General features: G+C 39.0%; 1 protein-coding gene across 2 annotated transcripts in view; it reads left to right on the plus strand.

Annotated features, from left to right (window-relative positions):
• Positions 1 to 18,133, plus strand: part of grin3ba (glutamate receptor, ionotropic, N-methyl-D-aspartate 3Ba) — a 58,191-nt gene that overhangs the window by 37,144 nt on the left and 2,914 nt on the right. For both annotated transcript variants that reach the window (XR_007180925.1, XM_048164064.1), the window contains exons 3-8: positions 3,268 to 4,360; positions 6,281 to 6,426; positions 8,067 to 8,182; positions 12,764 to 12,915; positions 17,150 to 17,314; positions 17,627 to 17,697. Coding sequence is in view for 1 of the 2 variants with exons in the window: in XM_048164064.1 (XP_048020021.1) it covers positions 3,268 to 4,360; positions 6,281 to 6,426; positions 8,067 to 8,182; positions 12,764 to 12,915; positions 17,150 to 17,314; positions 17,627 to 17,697 (1,743 nt within the window). In the remaining variant the exon portion in view is untranslated. The remainder of the gene's footprint in view (positions 1 to 3,267; positions 4,361 to 6,280; positions 6,427 to 8,066; positions 8,183 to 12,763; positions 12,916 to 17,149; positions 17,315 to 17,626; positions 17,698 to 18,133) is intronic.

The raw sequence follows: 18,133 nt of genomic DNA on the forward strand, positions 1-18,133 counted from the left end.
GAACTCTTATCTCTGAAGGCTGGAAGAAGCCTTACCTATCTGCTCACTTCCACAAATGAGATTTTTTTTTTTTTTTTGTAAAAAAAAAAGGCGGCAAAGCACCTTCAGATGTAAGATTAAAGTGCCGCTGTTATATGAGTCTTGCTCAGTTAAATAAACTTTTTAAAAAATGAAAAAATGTGAGACAGAGGACCCCTGAGATTTTTTCTGGATTGAAAGCAGTGATGTATAATCTTTAATATTCACCTCACAGTGTGAGAATCACCCCCCACCCCACCCCACCCCCATGTAATGAAATGTATTTGCTCTGAGAAATGAGTGTATAGCACAAGAGCACAGAATCTGAAAACAACACAACACAACAGGGATTATTGGTTCTTTGAGGTGCGAGCGCTTTCTGAAAGTTTTATAATAGTCGCACGGAGAGAAATCTCAGTTAGGAAATCAGCTTTAGCGGTGGCTAACACATTATCCCGTCTTTTAACTTCTGCTTTCGCACCAGATCAAGTGTTCTCCATGGGTCAAACTCAGGGCTATCAGGACAAATTAATGATGCAGGCAATCAATTTTTTTCCCCTTTTATTTTCTCTGTTCTGCTCTGTTTTAATGGAAGTGTGCAGTTATGGTCACACAGAGTCCATATCATTTATGGCCTCATTTAGCCACACATCACAAGCCTCTTTCACTCTGGATTTTTCATCTTCCCTCTGTGACCCAGACATTGCCCAGCAACCCTTTGACTACTCTACATCCCCAGCTGATTTATTGATGAAAATCGATCATTGAATTAATTTGTGGCATATATTCTGCAATAAAAGCAGTGTGAGAAATCACAATTATGTGATCTATGCAGAACATCACAAGAGTATAATATTCAGAACTGCAGGGAGGGTTATTCACACATAAACCACACTCTATTTATTTATTTGGTTGTTTACTACTCTCCGACGGATGTTAGCTTACAGCATTAATATGGTGGCAATTCAGTGGTTAAATACATTGTCTGTTAAAGGTCATATATTGGTTCAAAAGATTTAGTGTGATTCACGTTTCTCAGGTCATAATCCTGCCCTTCTGTCCTTATGCCTTTGAAGAAAGCCTTGAACTTCAGAGTGCTTCAATAGTGATCTGCATTTCTTTCTGTTCTTATTCTTTTACCCTGCATGCTGTGAAACATATGGTTTGAGAATTGAAGATTAAACATTTTGTAATGTTATTTCAGAAGGATAATCATTGTGCCAATCAGGTGCTCTTAAATAAGGAATAAGTATTTAAATCTTGACAGACGCACCATGTGCCTATTTTTTTTCAGAGGGCACTATGTGACAGTTGTGGCACTTGTTTCTATGACAGTTAGACATGATCATCTAGAGGTGTAATTTTCGTTTAGTATGCGAGGGGATCTAAGTTCAAATCCTTATATAATACACACACACACACCTCACATGTTGGGTTTTCATGTTTTATGGGGACATTCCATTGATATAATGATTTTTATACTGTACAAACTGTATTTCGTTCCCCTAACCCTAAACCTACCCATCACAGAAAACTTTCTGCATTTTTACATTTTCAAAAAACAGCACTTAGTATTTTATTTAGATTTATAAACTGTTTTCCTCATGGGGGACCAAAAATATCCCCACAATGACAAGGATTTTGTATATTGCCATCTTTGGGTTTACCAGGACCACACACACACACACACACACACACACACACACACACTACTCGCTATTTTTGTGGAGACTCTCCATAGGCGTAATGATTTTTATACTGTACAAACTGTATATTCTAAATTAAGCTAATAATAAATACAATTATTTAAATATTAATCCAAAGTTTTCACTGTAATAATTAACCCCAATGCCTAACTATATATATTTTTTATTAAGCAAAATCATTTTTTATTGATGCTTATAATGTTGCTTCATGGATTCTGTGTTCCATGTATTCTATCACATATATACAGTGATGAATGGACTTAAATCATAAGTCAACTGCACCCTATATCTACTTTTGTAAACAGTTTTTTTTTTTCAATCTGAGGCTGTTCTGTGTGGCCATTCAGCAAAGCATGCCGCGACATTGAGATTCCCTGAGTGGTGAGCGTGCGCTGAGTTCCTGTGCAGCTCACGCTGCTGTATTCAAGCACGCGATCGACTGAGCAAATGACATTTTCACACAAGGCTGACATTTAAACACTTAGGTGGTCTTGTGTTTTCAAAATGGAGAATTTTGGCGATGAGTTTGGAGCACTGATACAATCCCTTAACCCTGTAAAGCTGGATATATGAAATAATAATCAGAAACAAATCTATTTGTTTTTTTAAATGGAATGGTTTATTGAATATTTAGACTAAATCTAAAAAAAAAAGAAAAAGTTTGATTTTTTTTTTTTTTATGATGGATGGATGCATTTATTTTGGGCTTCAAAACATGCCGTTCACAACCATTATAAATCTTTAGAGAGCCAGGATATTTTTAAATATTTCTCTGATTGTGTTTGTCTGAAAGAAGATAGTTATATACACCTAGGATGGCTTGACGGTGAGTAAATCATGGGATAATTTTTTGGTGAACATTTTTGGGTGAACTAACCCTTTAATAAATATTCATATAAATGATCTTTAGAAGCCTGATAGATCATATTTTATGCATTTTAACATGATTTTTCTAAAAAAAAAAAAAAAGATGTATAATGAATAATCAAGTAAACTTAAATTGCTTCAATCCAGTGTTCATCCTTGAAATATTACTACCATATAAAAGTTATCAGTAAATCAGATTTCACAGCAAAAAGACACATGAATTATACTAAAATAATTTTTACTTACAAAAAAGAACAAAAAGTAAACAATCAGATGGCTTGTAGTAGTTTTTTTTTCAGCAAAGTTTTGATCATGTTCATAATTTAGAGGCCTTTTTGCTTATGATACAGTAGGTTTTATAGGGTTAGTTTTTTCATATTTTATCTGTAATGCGGTCAACAAAGCTGGAACTACTTATACCAGTTAATATCAGTCAATGTCATGTTATAAACAAACTTAAAATAGCTATAAAAAAAAGCTCTATTTCTTATGGAGTATCACTTCTGCACAGTATATTTATTCATTTCACTAGTTTTCACTAGTTCGCTCCTCTGTAGGATTATTTCGCCAGAGATTCAGCAAAAATTGTTTTTGCTCTGTCATCTCATCACTGTCTTTGCTTTTGCTGGATGCATATATATTCCCCTCACAATGCTCATGTCCCTGCTGTGCTCAGGTTCTTGTCGAACACTTCGTTCATGGGGCTGACAGGCCCGGTGCGAGTACAGCGCTCGCTCTCCAGGGTCCTTACCTCCCAGCGCTTTCACATATGGAGCCTACAGCGGGACCCTCTGGGCCAGCCAAGTTGGGTGACCGTGGCAAGCTGGCAGTCGGGCCGTCTGGAATTAGAAGAACAGAGCCTGTGGCCAGGCATGACCCAGCACCACCGGGAGGGCGGCCCAGGGATTAGGCTCGGCGGCCGCTGGCAAGCAGGGCTCCCGGTAGCGGGGAGCAGATTGCGGGTCGTGACCTTGGTCGAGCACCCATTTGTGTTCACACGGGAGGTGGACGAGGAGGGCCAATGTCCAGCGGGTCAGCTGTGCCTCGACCCTCAAACCAACAGCTCTGATGTCCTCAACCAGCTGTTCAGAGAGCTGGAGCAAACAAACAGCAGTTCACTGCCAACTGACATGCGGAAATGCTGCTATGGATACTGCATTGACCTGCTGGAGAAGTTAGCCGAGGACATGCACTTCGAGTTTGACCTCTACATCGTAGGCGATGGGAAGTACGGGGCGTGGAAAGGGGGTAGATGGACTGGTCTGGTGGGCGACCTGCTCAGTGGCGTGGCGGATATGGCCGTCACCAGCTTTAGCATCAACTCAGCTCGAAGCCGAGTGATAGACTTCACTAGCCCCTTCTTCTCCACCAGTTTAGGGATACTGGTGCGCAGCAAGGACACAGCTGCACCCATCGGTGCTTTCATGTGGCCCCTTCACTGGTCCATGTGGGTGGGCATCTTTGTGGCACTGCATATCACAGCTCTTTTCATCACCCTGTACGAGTGGAACAGTCCATTTGGCATGACCCCGCATGGACGCAACCGCATCAGGGTCTTCTCTTACTCGTCTGCCCTGAACCTCTGCTACGCCATTCTGTTCGGCCGGACCGTTGCCAGTAAAACTCCAAAGTGCTGGACGGGCCGCTTCCTCATGAACCTTTGGGCCATATTTTGCCTGCTGGTTCTGTCCAGTTACACGGCCAACCTAGCAGCTGTCATGGTGGGTGAGAAGACCTTTGAAGAAGTATCAGGGATTCATGATGTCAAGGTAAAACACTGCATTTCATCCTGAATTACTGAAGAGGTAAAATATACAAATTTATTTGTTTGCAATATTGTGAAATATGATTACAATTTCAAGTAACTGTTTTCTATTTTAACATATTTTAAAATGTAATTTATTCTTGTGATGACAAAGCTGAATTTTCGGCAGACATTACTCCGTCTTCAATCACACGATCCTTCGGAAATCAATCTAACATGCTAATTTTGTTAGAAAATAATAATTTCATATTATCTATGTTGAAAACAGTCGTTCTGCTTAACATTTTGATTAAAACCATGATACATTTTTAATTAATAATAGAACATTTGAAAAGTTGTGTACACAAATATTTTTTGTTGATTGACTAAAACTGTGCTGTGTATAGTAGTGCTGTAGTACTCGAGCCCGGTCTTAAGACCATTTTTTGAAGGTCTTGGTCTTGTCTCGGTCTTGTCTTGTCTTGGTCTCAGACTATGAGGACTCAGGATTTTATTTCAAGACCGGTCAAGACCACAACTGCAGGGATATCGCTAAATTGCCATTGCATTGTCTGATTTCTTTGTTAACATCATTAATTTGACTGGATGTAAAACTTCCTGCTTCAAATGCAATCAATAACTTATTTCTAATTTCATTTATTTTGTTACTGTTGTGCCGGGACAGAAATCAACAAGGGATTTTGTCAAAAAATTCACCAAAATGAATACAAATGCCACCAAATTCAAGATATGATTGCAAAAAAATACATGTATAAGATCTTGATATTTATATTATAACATATGATATAATTAAGCAATATCACAATAAAGAGGGCTGTTTTCACAAATAGGAGCACAATTGCAAACGTAATATTGATTTTTATAAACAAAATGTTATTTTTAAAAACATTAATCTCAAAATTATTCATGCATTTCTAATTGCACCAATTCAGATGCAACTTCAGTTCCACCTCTGCATTGTAAAGATGAATTTTGTTGTTAGTGATTTCAATTGATTGGTAACAGCTCTATATAGTGTCTTATTATTCTAATTGTAATTATTGATTAAAAATAAGACATTTCTCAGGCAGGAAACGTGGATCTTTGAGATGAATTTGTGGAGTGCTGATCTGGTCTTGGTCTTGGTCTTGTCTTGGTCTCAACCCCACAAAGTCTTAGTCATGTCTTGGTCTCGACACACACTGGTCTTGGTCTCGACTTGGTCTCGGTTTAGTGTATCCCTTAAAATAAGAGATCTTGATACTTTTAACGGGTTAGTTTACCCAAAAATGAAAATTCTGTCATTTATTACTCACCCTCGTTGGTCTTCGGAACACAAATTAAGATATTTTTGATGAAATCTGAGAGCTCTCTGACTCCTCCATAGACAGCAATTTAATTACCACTTTCAAGGCCTAGAAAGATAGAAAAGACATTGTTAAAATAGTCCACATGACTACAGTGGTTCAACCTTAATTTTATGAACTGATGAGAATACTTTTTGTGCACAAAAACGAAACAAAAATAACGACTTTATTCAACAAATGTTAAAAAAGTATTCTTGTTGCTTCATACATTTAAGGTTGAACCACTGCAGTCACATGGACTATTTTAACAATGTATTTTCTGCCTTTCTGGGCATTGAAAGTGGTAATTAAATTGCAGTCTATGGAGGAGTCAGAGAGCTCTTGTATTTCATCAAAAATATCTTAAATATCTTAAATATGAGGGTGAGTAATTAATGACAGAATTTTCATTTTTGGATGAACTAACCCTTAAACGTATTTGGTGAATGTCTTCAAAAAACATATTTGCATAGTTGTACATGCACATGTGGAAAAAACTATAGCACCATGGTATATTTTAGTCCTTTTTTTGTAAATGATGGGATTATATTTTCAAACCTTTTTCACACATAAGTTCACTTTTCATTGCTTTTTTCAAGCTCCATCACCCGTCTCTGGGGTTTCGCTTTGGCACAGTTCGAGAAAGCAGTGCTGAGGACTATGTGAAAAAGAGCTTCCCTGAGATGTACGAGTACATGAGGCGCTTCAACAAGCCCACCACTCCGGATGGAGTCTCTACACTCAAGTAAGTGTTACAGTAAGAAAAAAAGAGGGTGGTAATGAAATAATCAAACTGAATTTCTGAGCATCCTTGAATAAAAAACACTTGGAATAAAGTGCATTTAGAAGGTTATCAACATAGACACATTTATATTCTTTTAACACAATAAAATCAAGTGGTGTTGAGCAGGAGCGCAACACGCAGAAAACAAATAATGCTTTCAAAAGAGATGGGCATCTCGAAAAAAGCCTGAAGGGAGCAGAGCTCAGTAATTGCACAGTGCGGCTGGAGACACAGGCAACAAGCAGCCCAAAGCCTGCGGGCTACTACTACAACAATAAACAGGGTCACAATAAGAGGCCAACGTGCCAGTTCTTACAACCTCAAAAGCTGTTGACACTGCTGTGGATCTGCTTTGTATGACGCACAGTTAAAATAATTTCTCTTTCATGAGGAATTATGCGCACCATCCAGCTCGCTCGGTTTAAACAAACCGAGTCGACAGCAACAAGTGTCGGCTCTCCGGGCTTTCTGTCTGTTGTCTCGGTTTCCATTCATCCCTGAAAGAACAGACTCCAAGCAGAGAAGAGAGGCACTCACTCTCAAGTCAAATCTAAACTTGCTGAATGAGGCCAAAGGTTCTCTTCAGAGACGACGTACGCTTACAGGCGTGCGCAAACACAGCGGTTCATCCTCAGATTCAGGCTCCCACGTAGTGCAGTATTTTGCTTTGTACTTCCCGTCTTTTATGATTGACTCCGGTTTTCTTCCATGTGAGAATTCTTTCTGTTCAGTTCACAGGATACGCCTTACATGGTCAGCATTTTTAGAGTTGAGATCACTGCCATAGTTGGGAGCCATCCTTGGGGGCGGGCTTTTTTAAGAAAAGCATCCGGACAGATTTTTTTTTTTTTTTCCTTTCTTAAAAGACGTTGTGTAACAGTCTTAGTTTGATCCTGCAAAATTTTCCTGCACTTTATTTTCTGTCACACTTGAGGTAAAATGGAGGTCAGCTGATGTGCAAGCATTGCCTCACACTATTCATTGAAAATTCAGCATTTCTTCAGACATAAACAACAAACAGTATATTATATCACACTCTAGGGCTTTTTTGCTTTTAATAAATAATAAATAACAAATACTGCATTAAAAAAAAATGGAAATATCAACATCCTCAGGTCAGAGTACACCAAACTTGTATTCCCTTACGCATCAGAATACAAAATAGTTTTGACAATAGCTTTAAACATACAGTATTATGAGACAGATTGGGGAATTTTTTATTTTTTTCATTTTATGGCGATGTAATCCATGCTGGGTTTTTGTAATTGGCTTTGTTAAACATTATTATTAGGAACTGTTATTAGTGAAAGCAGCTTGTATTTATTTTGCCACCCATATTGATAAGTTACACTATAAACCTCTTTGTAGAGGCAGTCTTTTACAAGATTGTAGATGTTACACACACAGAACACAAAATAGCACTTTCAATTCAGTAAATCTGACTAAATTCTGAAGATTTAAGCAGTTTATAGCTACAGGGTTTGGTTCAGGATTATTGTAATCAACTTTTAAAGTCATTTAAAGTCAGCAGTAATTAGCATAAGTGTGGCTGGCGGTGTCTGTTTTGTTTGGCTCTGACTATCCTCCTCTGTGTGTTGAAGGACAGATCCCCCTCAGCTAGATGCCTTCATCATGGATAAGGCTTTGCTGGACTACGAGGTGTCCATAGACGCAGACTGCAAACTCCTGACTGTAGGAAAACCATTTGCTATTGAAGGTAAGGACTCTTGTACCACTGAGCATATTCCTGTCTCTGAGAAAGCTAGCACCTCTGGCCATGTCACATTGAATTATATTAGCTTACAAAAGCCTGTGAAGTTCTACTTTGAAAAGGCACAAGGTGTTTCTAACACTTTCTACAGATACATTAGAATTCCACCCCACATTAAGACCTGTCCATGAATTCACCCCAAGGCTCTTGTAATTACCCTCCAAATCGAAGCAAGTCAAGTTTGACACATGTCATTTCATAAGCGAAAGCTATTACAGGGTGTAGATGGGTTTCATGGCAGTCACCCAGGCATGTCCGCACCTCTCATCCGGATGTTATCTCCTGCTGCATGCATAGGAATTTTCCCAGCTATCTGCCAAAAGCTTTCATCGCGCCTTTGAGCCAGCTTTTTATTAGATGGATGATCAAGACTAAACCATCTCTATCACGTCTACTGGCCAGCTCCGTCAGGGTCTATAAACCCTGTAAACAGCATGGTGCATAATCAAACCATGCGGGTGAAAAACTGGAGTCAGGCATCTAAGGTTGTCACAATAAAGATTCAATAGCAAATTAAAGCTGCAAGCAGCGATGAAAGGGCCCTCACACCCGGGCTCACCGCCACCCGTTGGCCTTAGGAAAACAGTGAACAGTGGTCGACATGCATGTAAGCGAATGAATACAGAAGAATTATGCCATTAAGTCATTTTGAATTGCCACACTTCCTGCTGCCAACAGGTGGCACTTTGACCATAACCAAATATTGCGATATAGATGTGTTCAGACCAGGACTGTTATCACGTGAAGTTTGGAGCAGATCGGACATCATATGCCTGAGTTACAACAACTTCCTGTTTCATGGCGTTAATCGCATACATTAGCACTTAGCCAAGTGTTGCATGATTTAACGTGTTTCTAGTATGTTTGGTACTTTGTGGCATATTGAAATGTGGTTCTGGGAGGGAATTACAGTGTAAAGCATGCCATTTCCTGTTGCCAGCAGGTGGCGCTATGACTAACTGAATATTGGCATATAGATATGTTCAGGCCAGGACTCTTATCACACATGTGAAGTTTGGGGCAGATCAGACATTGTATGCCTGAGTTACAACGGCTTCCTTTTTCATGGCGGAACAACAGACTTTGTCATGCCGCCACGGGCACGCCCTTCAGCGAAAACTCTAGATCTTCGCAAATTAACGTCACAAAGGCCTTTAGATTAGACTGACAAAAAATGACATTGATCTGATTAAATCTCTAGGAGGAGTTAATCACAGTGTAAAACATGTCATTTCCTGTTGCCACCAGGTGGCGCTATGACTGTAACTGAATATTGTTATGAAGATGTCTTCAGGTCAGGACTCTACGGTGGCCCAGTAGTGCACAACACAACGAAATTAAAAAAGCAAACATAAGTTCACAACACAACGGAAACAAGCCACAACACAACGAAATAAAGCCACAACACAACGGAATAAGCCACAACACAACGGAATTAAACCACAACACAACGGAATAAGCCACAACACAACGGAATCAAGCCACAACACAACGGAATTAAACCACAACACAACGGAATAAGCCACAACACAACGAAATAAAGCCACAACACAACGGAATTAAACCACAACACAACGGAATCAAGCCACAACACAACGGAAATGCTCCCGACCACTTGGGGGCTCTCAGAGCTAGGTAATATTACTATTCCTTGCCACTGTTCTATAAAGTCGACAGTTTTACAAAGATATCAATACCATGATTAGTTTTAAGTATGTAAGCATTGTATATCGACATGGTATATTAATTAAAAATCAACTACGTTCACAATAGCTTCATATTTATACTTGTGAATGATAAACATACTGTTTAAACAAATCGTGGTATTGATATTACTGCCGACTCTATAGAACAGTGGCAAGGAAAACTAACTTTACCGAGCTCTGAGAGCCCCCTAGTGGTCGGGAGCATTTCCGTTGTGTTGTGGCTTGATTCCGTTGTGTTGTGGCTTTATTCCGTTGTGTTGTGGCTCAATTTCGTTGTGTTGTGGCTTTATTCCGTTGTGTTGTGGCTCGATTCTGTTGTGTTGTGTCTCGATTTCGTTGTGTTGTGAACTTATGTTTGCTTTTTTAATTTCGTTGTGTTGTGCACTACTGGGCCACCGTAGGACTCTAATAAAACATGCGAAGTTTGGGGCAGATCAGACATTGTATGCCCGAGTTACAACAACTTCCTGTTTCATGGCGAAACATCGAACTTTGCCAGGCCACCACAAACACGCCCTTCAGCGAAAACTCTAGATCTTCGCAATTTAACATCTCAAAGGCCTTTAGATTAGACTGACCAAATATGATGTTGATCTGATTAAAGCTCTAGGAGGAGTTCGTTAAAGTACAACATGTGGAAATGGCAAAAACTGCCAAAATTTTGTAGAGAAAATTAAAAATATCTCACTTCCTGTTGGGTTTACAAACTTTGCACCCAGGGGCTTTTTTGTAGGTATTGGGCTGTTACATCTGTCTACCGAATTTCATAACTGTACGTGAAACGTAGCACGAAGGGCGCTTAATTGAAATTTTGTAGGTGGCGCTATCGAGCCATTTTGCCACACCTAATTCTGAAACCCATATCAAATGTAAATTTTCACCACTTCTGACACGTGTGCAAAGCTTCATGAGTTTTTGAGAACATTTAGGCCCTTAAAAATGTGATTCATTTTGGAGAAGAAGAAAATTGTGGCTGAGCAATTCCAATAGGGTCCTCACACCATCGGTGCTCGGGCCCTAATTACTTTTGGCTGCAGTACTGGTATTGTGAATTGTGAAATCCTCTCTATCTATCTATCTGGTCTAGTCTACTCTAATCTGTCTCTGTCTGTCTGTCTTTATATTAATAAAAATAGTATAGATAGATAGATAGATACCATTTTTTTTGTCATGATTTGGTACTGAATTGTGCTACTTTTGAGATCCCCTACAGGCATCAGTTCAATTTACAGGCTTTGCTCAAACTGAATGAACACCCTTCAGTAGAACCGTCTCTTCAGAGTGGACTGTGTCCTTTTAACACTGCTGGAAAATCCCTTATTGTATTAGTTTGCACAGCACACTTTATGACTGCCTGGATCCACTCTATTAAGAATATTCCAGCAGCCCGCCGGTGCCCCCTCTTCAAAGGGTTCAACAGCACACATTTATTGGTTGTAGAGGGCTGAGTATAATACAGCAGTGGAACTCAGTAGGAGAGGACAGAAGTTTATCAGAATTCAAGGGATGTTGTGCCACGTGCTGAAAGGAGGGGAGGGATTGCTTGCCAGGAGTGATGTGTGGGTTTGCCGGTGAGGCGAGGGCTTTGATGAAATTTGTGGATGTCAGAGTTGCGCTCATATCTCTCCGGCTGCCTGGCTGCAGAGACGCCGCAATGACAGACGTTCTGTCTACAGTACATTGGCATGGGGGTGCCAAAGATTCATGATTGTTCCTTCTCAAGGGCTCTCTGACATATCAATAATAGAGGTATCAATTCATGCTAGAATGTGAATTGTCTTTTTAACAAAACCCCACAGCGTTCATTGGACTAGATGTGCTGTAAGTTATTTATTTGTTTTTGGCTAGAATATCAAAACGTGTTTGTACCTTCAAAACTTTGTGTTTAAAAAAGTTTTACATAAAAAGTCAGTTATGTTTAAAGGTCCTGTTCTTCATGATCCCATGTTTCAAACTTTAGTTAGTGTGTAATGTTGTTGTTAGAGTATAAATAAAATCTGTAAAATTTTAAAGCTCAAAGTTCAATGCCAAGCGAGATATTTTATTTAACAGAAGTCGTCTACATCGAACGGCCAGTTTGGACTACATCCCTCTACTTCCTTCTTTAATGACGTCACTAAAACAGTTTTTTGACTAACCTCCGCCCACAGGAATACACAAGAGTTGCGTTTGTAGAGTGTGTTTGTCGCCATGTCGTCGAAACGCTGTTATTTTCATCCCGCAGTCCAATCACCGGGTCTGATTCCGGCTCAAATTGATAGGGTAAAATTAAAGACATGTTTACAATAACACTGAGCCCGTGCATCTCCACGTTATGGTAAGAGGCGTGACCTTTCCGGGACCTTTCCGCTAAGCTGCTGTCGAATCACAACACAGGAACCGCTGGCACAATCAGAACTCGTTACGTATTTCTGAAGGAGGGACTTCATAGAACAAGGAAGTCATCAGCCCGTTTTTATGACAGTGGAAACAGCGGTATACAGATAAGTAAATTATGTGAAAAATACTGTGTTTTTTTACACGCGAAACATGAACACATGTTATATTGCACACTATAAACACAATCAAAGCTTCAAAAAAAACACGAAAAACGGGACGTTTAAATAATCTTTTGTCATGCTTTAAAGAAGTACACTTATTTTTATGTGTTGACTAAAATAACTTATTCCTTATCTGTGCTATCTGACATATCGGTAATAGAGGTATTAGTTCACACTAGAATGTGAATGTGGTCTCTTCAACAAAACCCCACAGTGTTCATTGGACTGGCTGCGTATGTTGAATGTGTAAATTGTTGTTTTGAAATTTTTTGTGCTCTCAGGTTACGGGATCGGGCTGCCCCAGAACTCCCCTCTTACCCGAAACGTGTCAGAATATGTCAGCCGCTACAAGTCTGACGGTTACATGGACATGCTGCACGACAAGTGGTATAAAGTAGTTCCCTGTGGGAAGAGAGTTTTTGCTGTGACAGAGGTGAGCCATCAAAAAAGAAAGTCTGAGAGTGTGCGGTATAGTATATGTGTGTGTGTGTGTGTCTGGTTTTGTTCACAGGCGAGTGAGCGGCTTCTGCCCTTGACCAAGTTCCTCTATGAATCCGACGGGCTCTTTTCCTTCTGAAAAATCCTTTTGTTTAGAATTACTGTCTCCTGCAGTTTAATAGCCGTTCTGTCAGAGCGACACTGGTCCACCACAATCCATTTTCATTCCCGAGGGCTCCATGTCAGCCGTACCACCCCGCACACCTGAGGCTCTGAGTAGCGGCCACCAGCGCACTCCATCAATGGAGCCTCAGTCAATAACCTCCCAGGAGTTGTAGCACTCCTGTAAGACATTGTCTTGTACAGTCTGGCTTCATTACCTAGCTGTGGTTATGAATGGGGGACTTCATGAGCACAAGCAATGACATTTGTTTTCGGCCCCTGTGCCAGCTGGAACTCATCTCACGCTCTCCCTCTCTCTTGCTCTGGAGCCAAGCTGTCCTGTCACCACAGACACCATGTTGTAAAACCACTCCTTTGCTGTGCAATAAATTCTGCAAACAAGCAGACAGGATCGACTCTGAGGTCCTCGCAATCCTTCGTCCCCTTTTGAATGTTTATTCTACAGCTGTTTATAGAAAGAGCTTCAAATGCAAAAAGCAGCATTTTATCTCCTCGAGATAATTCAGTCTTAATTAAATTAGTCAGAATTCTTCAAACAGCATCTTGGTTCATAGCCAGATACAAAGATGCGGGGATGAAAGCGATGGGGAATTTAAAGCAACAATCCAACATTAAGTGCTGCATCTGGCGTGCTCTCAAAATAAATGAATAATTAAATTATGAATAAACAAATGGCAGTATTTGTACCTTAATAATACTTTGTTGTTCACATTTAGAGCACTCTTTCTGTATTTGTGCCAACACAGTGTATAAAGCCAAAGACAAATAAATATTTTTATATAAAAGAGTACCTTCAAAGCTTTATGTAGGAGTATTGCTTCTTTTTAATAATAGCAGGACTGTAGGTAATGCCTTAAGATAATGTTCAATTTGTTAATATTTTTTAACTTTTTCCCCGCCTGCATTTATTTTATTTTTTTTAAAAGGTTGCCATCCACCGCCAGCATTTTTGATTATTTTCACAAAAGTTTCATGGCCCCCAGAATATATATCTGAACATGCAGTATATCAAAAGAACAAACAGAGCCTCTGCTTGGGGGAAAAAAAAACAAATTATTGTATTGTAGCTTCATGCATTCTTTTTTTATTAACACTTGAATTCCGGAAAGTTTAATTTAAAAAAAGCAACATTTTGAACAAAAAACTGAGAAAATCACATTTACAGTCGCGAGGAAGCATCGTCTCATAAATGATGGAAAATTCCGTCAATGGTGGGGAAAGATTAATGGATTAGGTATTCCCCTGTGAAAAATAAGTGCACTTAATTGTATTGAATGTGCCCTTGAAGTGTTCTTCGAATGTTAAAAGTATATCTTTAAAAAGCTGGCCTTGCAGATAATATATTTATTAAATAAAAGGCCATTTAAGTGAGCTTAAGAAACACAGTCATGAAAGTGTACCTTTAAAAAGTGCACTTTCTAATAAAAATTCTATTAATAAAATTAATTTTAATAATTTTACTTTAAAGTATATTTTAAATCATTATGTTGTAATAATCTTTTGTCATCATTTAAAGAAGTACACTTAAATTGATGCATTGATAACATACTATAGCACGTGTAGAGTAGGTTACTTGATAATAAATTTATGTAATGTGTTATCCAATATTACATTTAAGGCTAATATATTTTAAATTTACTAAATTGCAGCATCATTACAGTGTGTAATTACAAATATATACGACACACACATTTAAGTAAGCAATTTACTCCGCTTCGCATTGTGTCTAACAACGCCTTTCAGCCGTGACTTATTCACGATACAGCACAGCCTCTCGTACCTTACTGCTTTTATAAAACAGTTACCACACAATACAAAAATTAAAGCCAAAAATTATGTGTATCAATACAACTTTCATGAAGTAAAATCACTAAAAGCCTTCCTTCCGCCAGAAAAAATAGTCCCTGACCATGAAGAGCAACAGAAGTTACATTATTACGCGTTAGATGGCGGCAAAGACTTTATGATTGAGTCAGTCAGTAGCGAAGACTTTTGTATTGAAAATATATTGACTTAATTGTTGTGAACACGGAACAAGACGCAACTGACAAATGTTTTGACTAGTGCTGTCAGTCATGGGAAAACCCCTTAACTGTTAAAAGGACAAGATAATACATGGACATTTAAACAGGAAAAAGCTAAATCTGAATGCAGGTGATAAACTCCCTCACACGATCTCTTTCTCACAATTCTACGTAATACAGTAAGCTTCAATGAACAAACAGTTTACATTGCTAAGAGTGGTTGCTAAGGGTGTTGTGTAGTGATACACAGAACCGTTGGGTGAAGCGGTCATAGCCGTGTTTTATCGTGAATAAAACACAGCTATTGAGAATCAAGGACAGGAACTAACCGTTTCATAAGTACATTTTAGTTTACCATAAATGCTTGTCTGTTCAGCAATACACTTTAATCAGAGAATAGAAGTAATAATGAAATTACATATAAAGATGTACTCAAGACCTACTGGTCTTAAGTGGGTCAAAAAAGCACTCTAAAGTTTAGCTAACTGCATTTAAAATGTATTATTTCTGTTATAAGTACTCTTTTGAGTATTAACATTAACATTAAATTAACATTATTAAATCCATAACTAATCTTAACAAATTGAACCTTACTACGTTACTGCATTATTTTAATGAAATCAGAGCAGCCAACATGAAGTGCAGTGAGCACTTCATCTGGCCGGTGGCACGTATGCATGCATGTGCTTTTAGCCACTATCCCATTCTGTAACACTCTCTTGGGAACTGACATCATGATAAAGGGCTGTAGCCAATCCTGTTATGTACAGAGAATGAACACACTCACAACAGAGGTGGCAGGACTGTGATGAACTGTACATGGGACTGCAGTCTCTGTGTGCAGTGTTAGATGACCAATGAACGTCTCATTTTGCACGCATGCTCCACACATATGAGGGATGGGAAGTGGAATATTTTCCCCTTTTCAGCTGTTTCAAACTGGCATGACTTTAATTTCAATTATAACAGCGATACTTTATAAAATTGTGATTAGTTCTAGTCAGCAGGACTCCAGATCAAAGCCATTGCAGTGGCATGATGGATTCCTTTGTGTATGTTGGGGCTTCCAACACCCGAGGGGAAAATAATGATGGGACAGGCACAGGGAGGTCTGTAATACCTGGAAAGAGCTGCTAGGATTCACATTTGTTGAAAAAAAAAAAGAGCACTGATAAAGCATCTACTGTAATATGAAATTAAATATTTAAGATCTATAGGTTGCTCGCAAAAAAAGACATTTCAGCAGAAAACTGTCATCAGCTACTTTATTTAAAATGGCTGTCAGTGGAGCCAAGCCTTGACTGCTTGGTCAGATATACAAAGTTCTGTCATGAAACTCTAGATGGCGCAGACTTATAGGTCCTTTAACTCAACCTGCTCGTAATCCATCGTTATCTGAAGGGCACTGCTGATTGGTTCCTGCTGTATCAGTAGCCAATGAGCTTGCACGCTCAACCTTCAAAATACTTTGGTAGCATTGCCTTAGCAGTGCAGCGCACTTTCAGAAACCCTCCACCTTCCCCAGCTCCACCTGTATCTGCTATGGGTAATTCATGTACGCTATATTGTACAGCAACAGGATCATCTCTTACTTGCTCACAGCAGCTTGTCATGTCTTTATTGGCAGTAGCAAGTCCCGTACTTGCTCTGCAGCAGCAGCAATAACCTACAACAGCAGCATAGCAGATCTTTCCGCCAAGACCAAACATATCAACATTGTCATATCCATTACCATGCCAAACACTCCGAGAGTTGTCATGACAGAAATGTCTTGTACCCAAGGAGTCATGCATGGACCAGTTAGTTCCAGTTATATATATAAAATCATCAATTTGACAAAGATCTTGATTGCAAGTGGACTTTCCTGTTATTCCTTTTGATGATGTTACTTGTGGATTTTATTAACAAATAATGATAAACCCTCTGAGAGAAATGTGCAGTCATCACCAGAGCTGTAAATATACTGTGATCCTCTCTTCTGTGCTCGTGTGTATTTATTTATTGTTGTGTATGTGTGCCCAGACTCTACAGATGGGTATCCAGCATTTCTCGGGGCTGTTTGTGCTGTTGTGCGTGGGGGTGGCAGGTGCTTTGCTTACTCTGCTGGGGGAGCACACTTTCTTCAGATTCATCCTGCCTTACCTCCGTCACCAGCAGAGATTCAAATACTGGCTCCACACCAGCCAGGTGAATGCGTGCCACCATATAACGCAAAAAAAAAAAAAAAGTTAAATACCCTTCAAAAATAGATAAGTTCAGATAAGTTTTTTTAAAGAGGCTGAGCAGTGCCTAAAATAGTTGTGCCTTTACTTACAGTTACCCACAGTTAAAAATCTTTGCTCTTTTCCAAGTTTCAAGGCATGTCTCTTTCATAAAAACAGGGCATCTGCTCCCTCTAGTGTTAGGAAGCTGAAAGCACAAATCTGTAGCCTATATGTATATGATTATGTATATACATCAATGAGTGTTGTTCAGTGGCCTTTTTTGTTATTTCTACAGAAAATCCACCGTGCATTAAATACGGGTTGTGATAACGAGAGGAAATCAGAGGTTGAGAGCAGTGACAGATGGTAAGTTATGATTATTGCACAACAAATTACCACACTTTCTTAAAAGCGCCATTGAATGTAGTAATTCACCTCATTGAAATTTACACCAGTATTATAGTCAAATTACAGCAATTAATTATACGGCTCTTTGGAATTGTGGAATGCGCCAATTCTGACGGCTAGTTAGCGGCACCCTGTGGTCAAATATTTTTAAATAATGACCACTAAACTGTATAATTGTTCATTAATTCAGGCAACCAATTTCCAGCATATGTAGCTGTACTAGTTTTATGTCTCTAATATCATTCAATGGACTTTTTCTCATTACATTTTAAAATAATTGTATTCCAATCAATGTTTCATGGCCATTTATATATTAATTTTTGTGGTGAGTAGCCATTTGATAAGTTGAATAATAGTCATAATAGGTTGATGCAAGATCACCTAATCGCCTGTT

The sequence above is a fragment of the Megalobrama amblycephala genome, linkage group LG17 (genome assembly GCF_018812025.1).
Source record: "Megalobrama amblycephala isolate DHTTF-2021 linkage group LG17, ASM1881202v1, whole genome shotgun sequence".
Lineage (NCBI taxonomy): Eukaryota > Metazoa > Chordata > Actinopteri > Cypriniformes > Xenocyprididae > Megalobrama > Megalobrama amblycephala.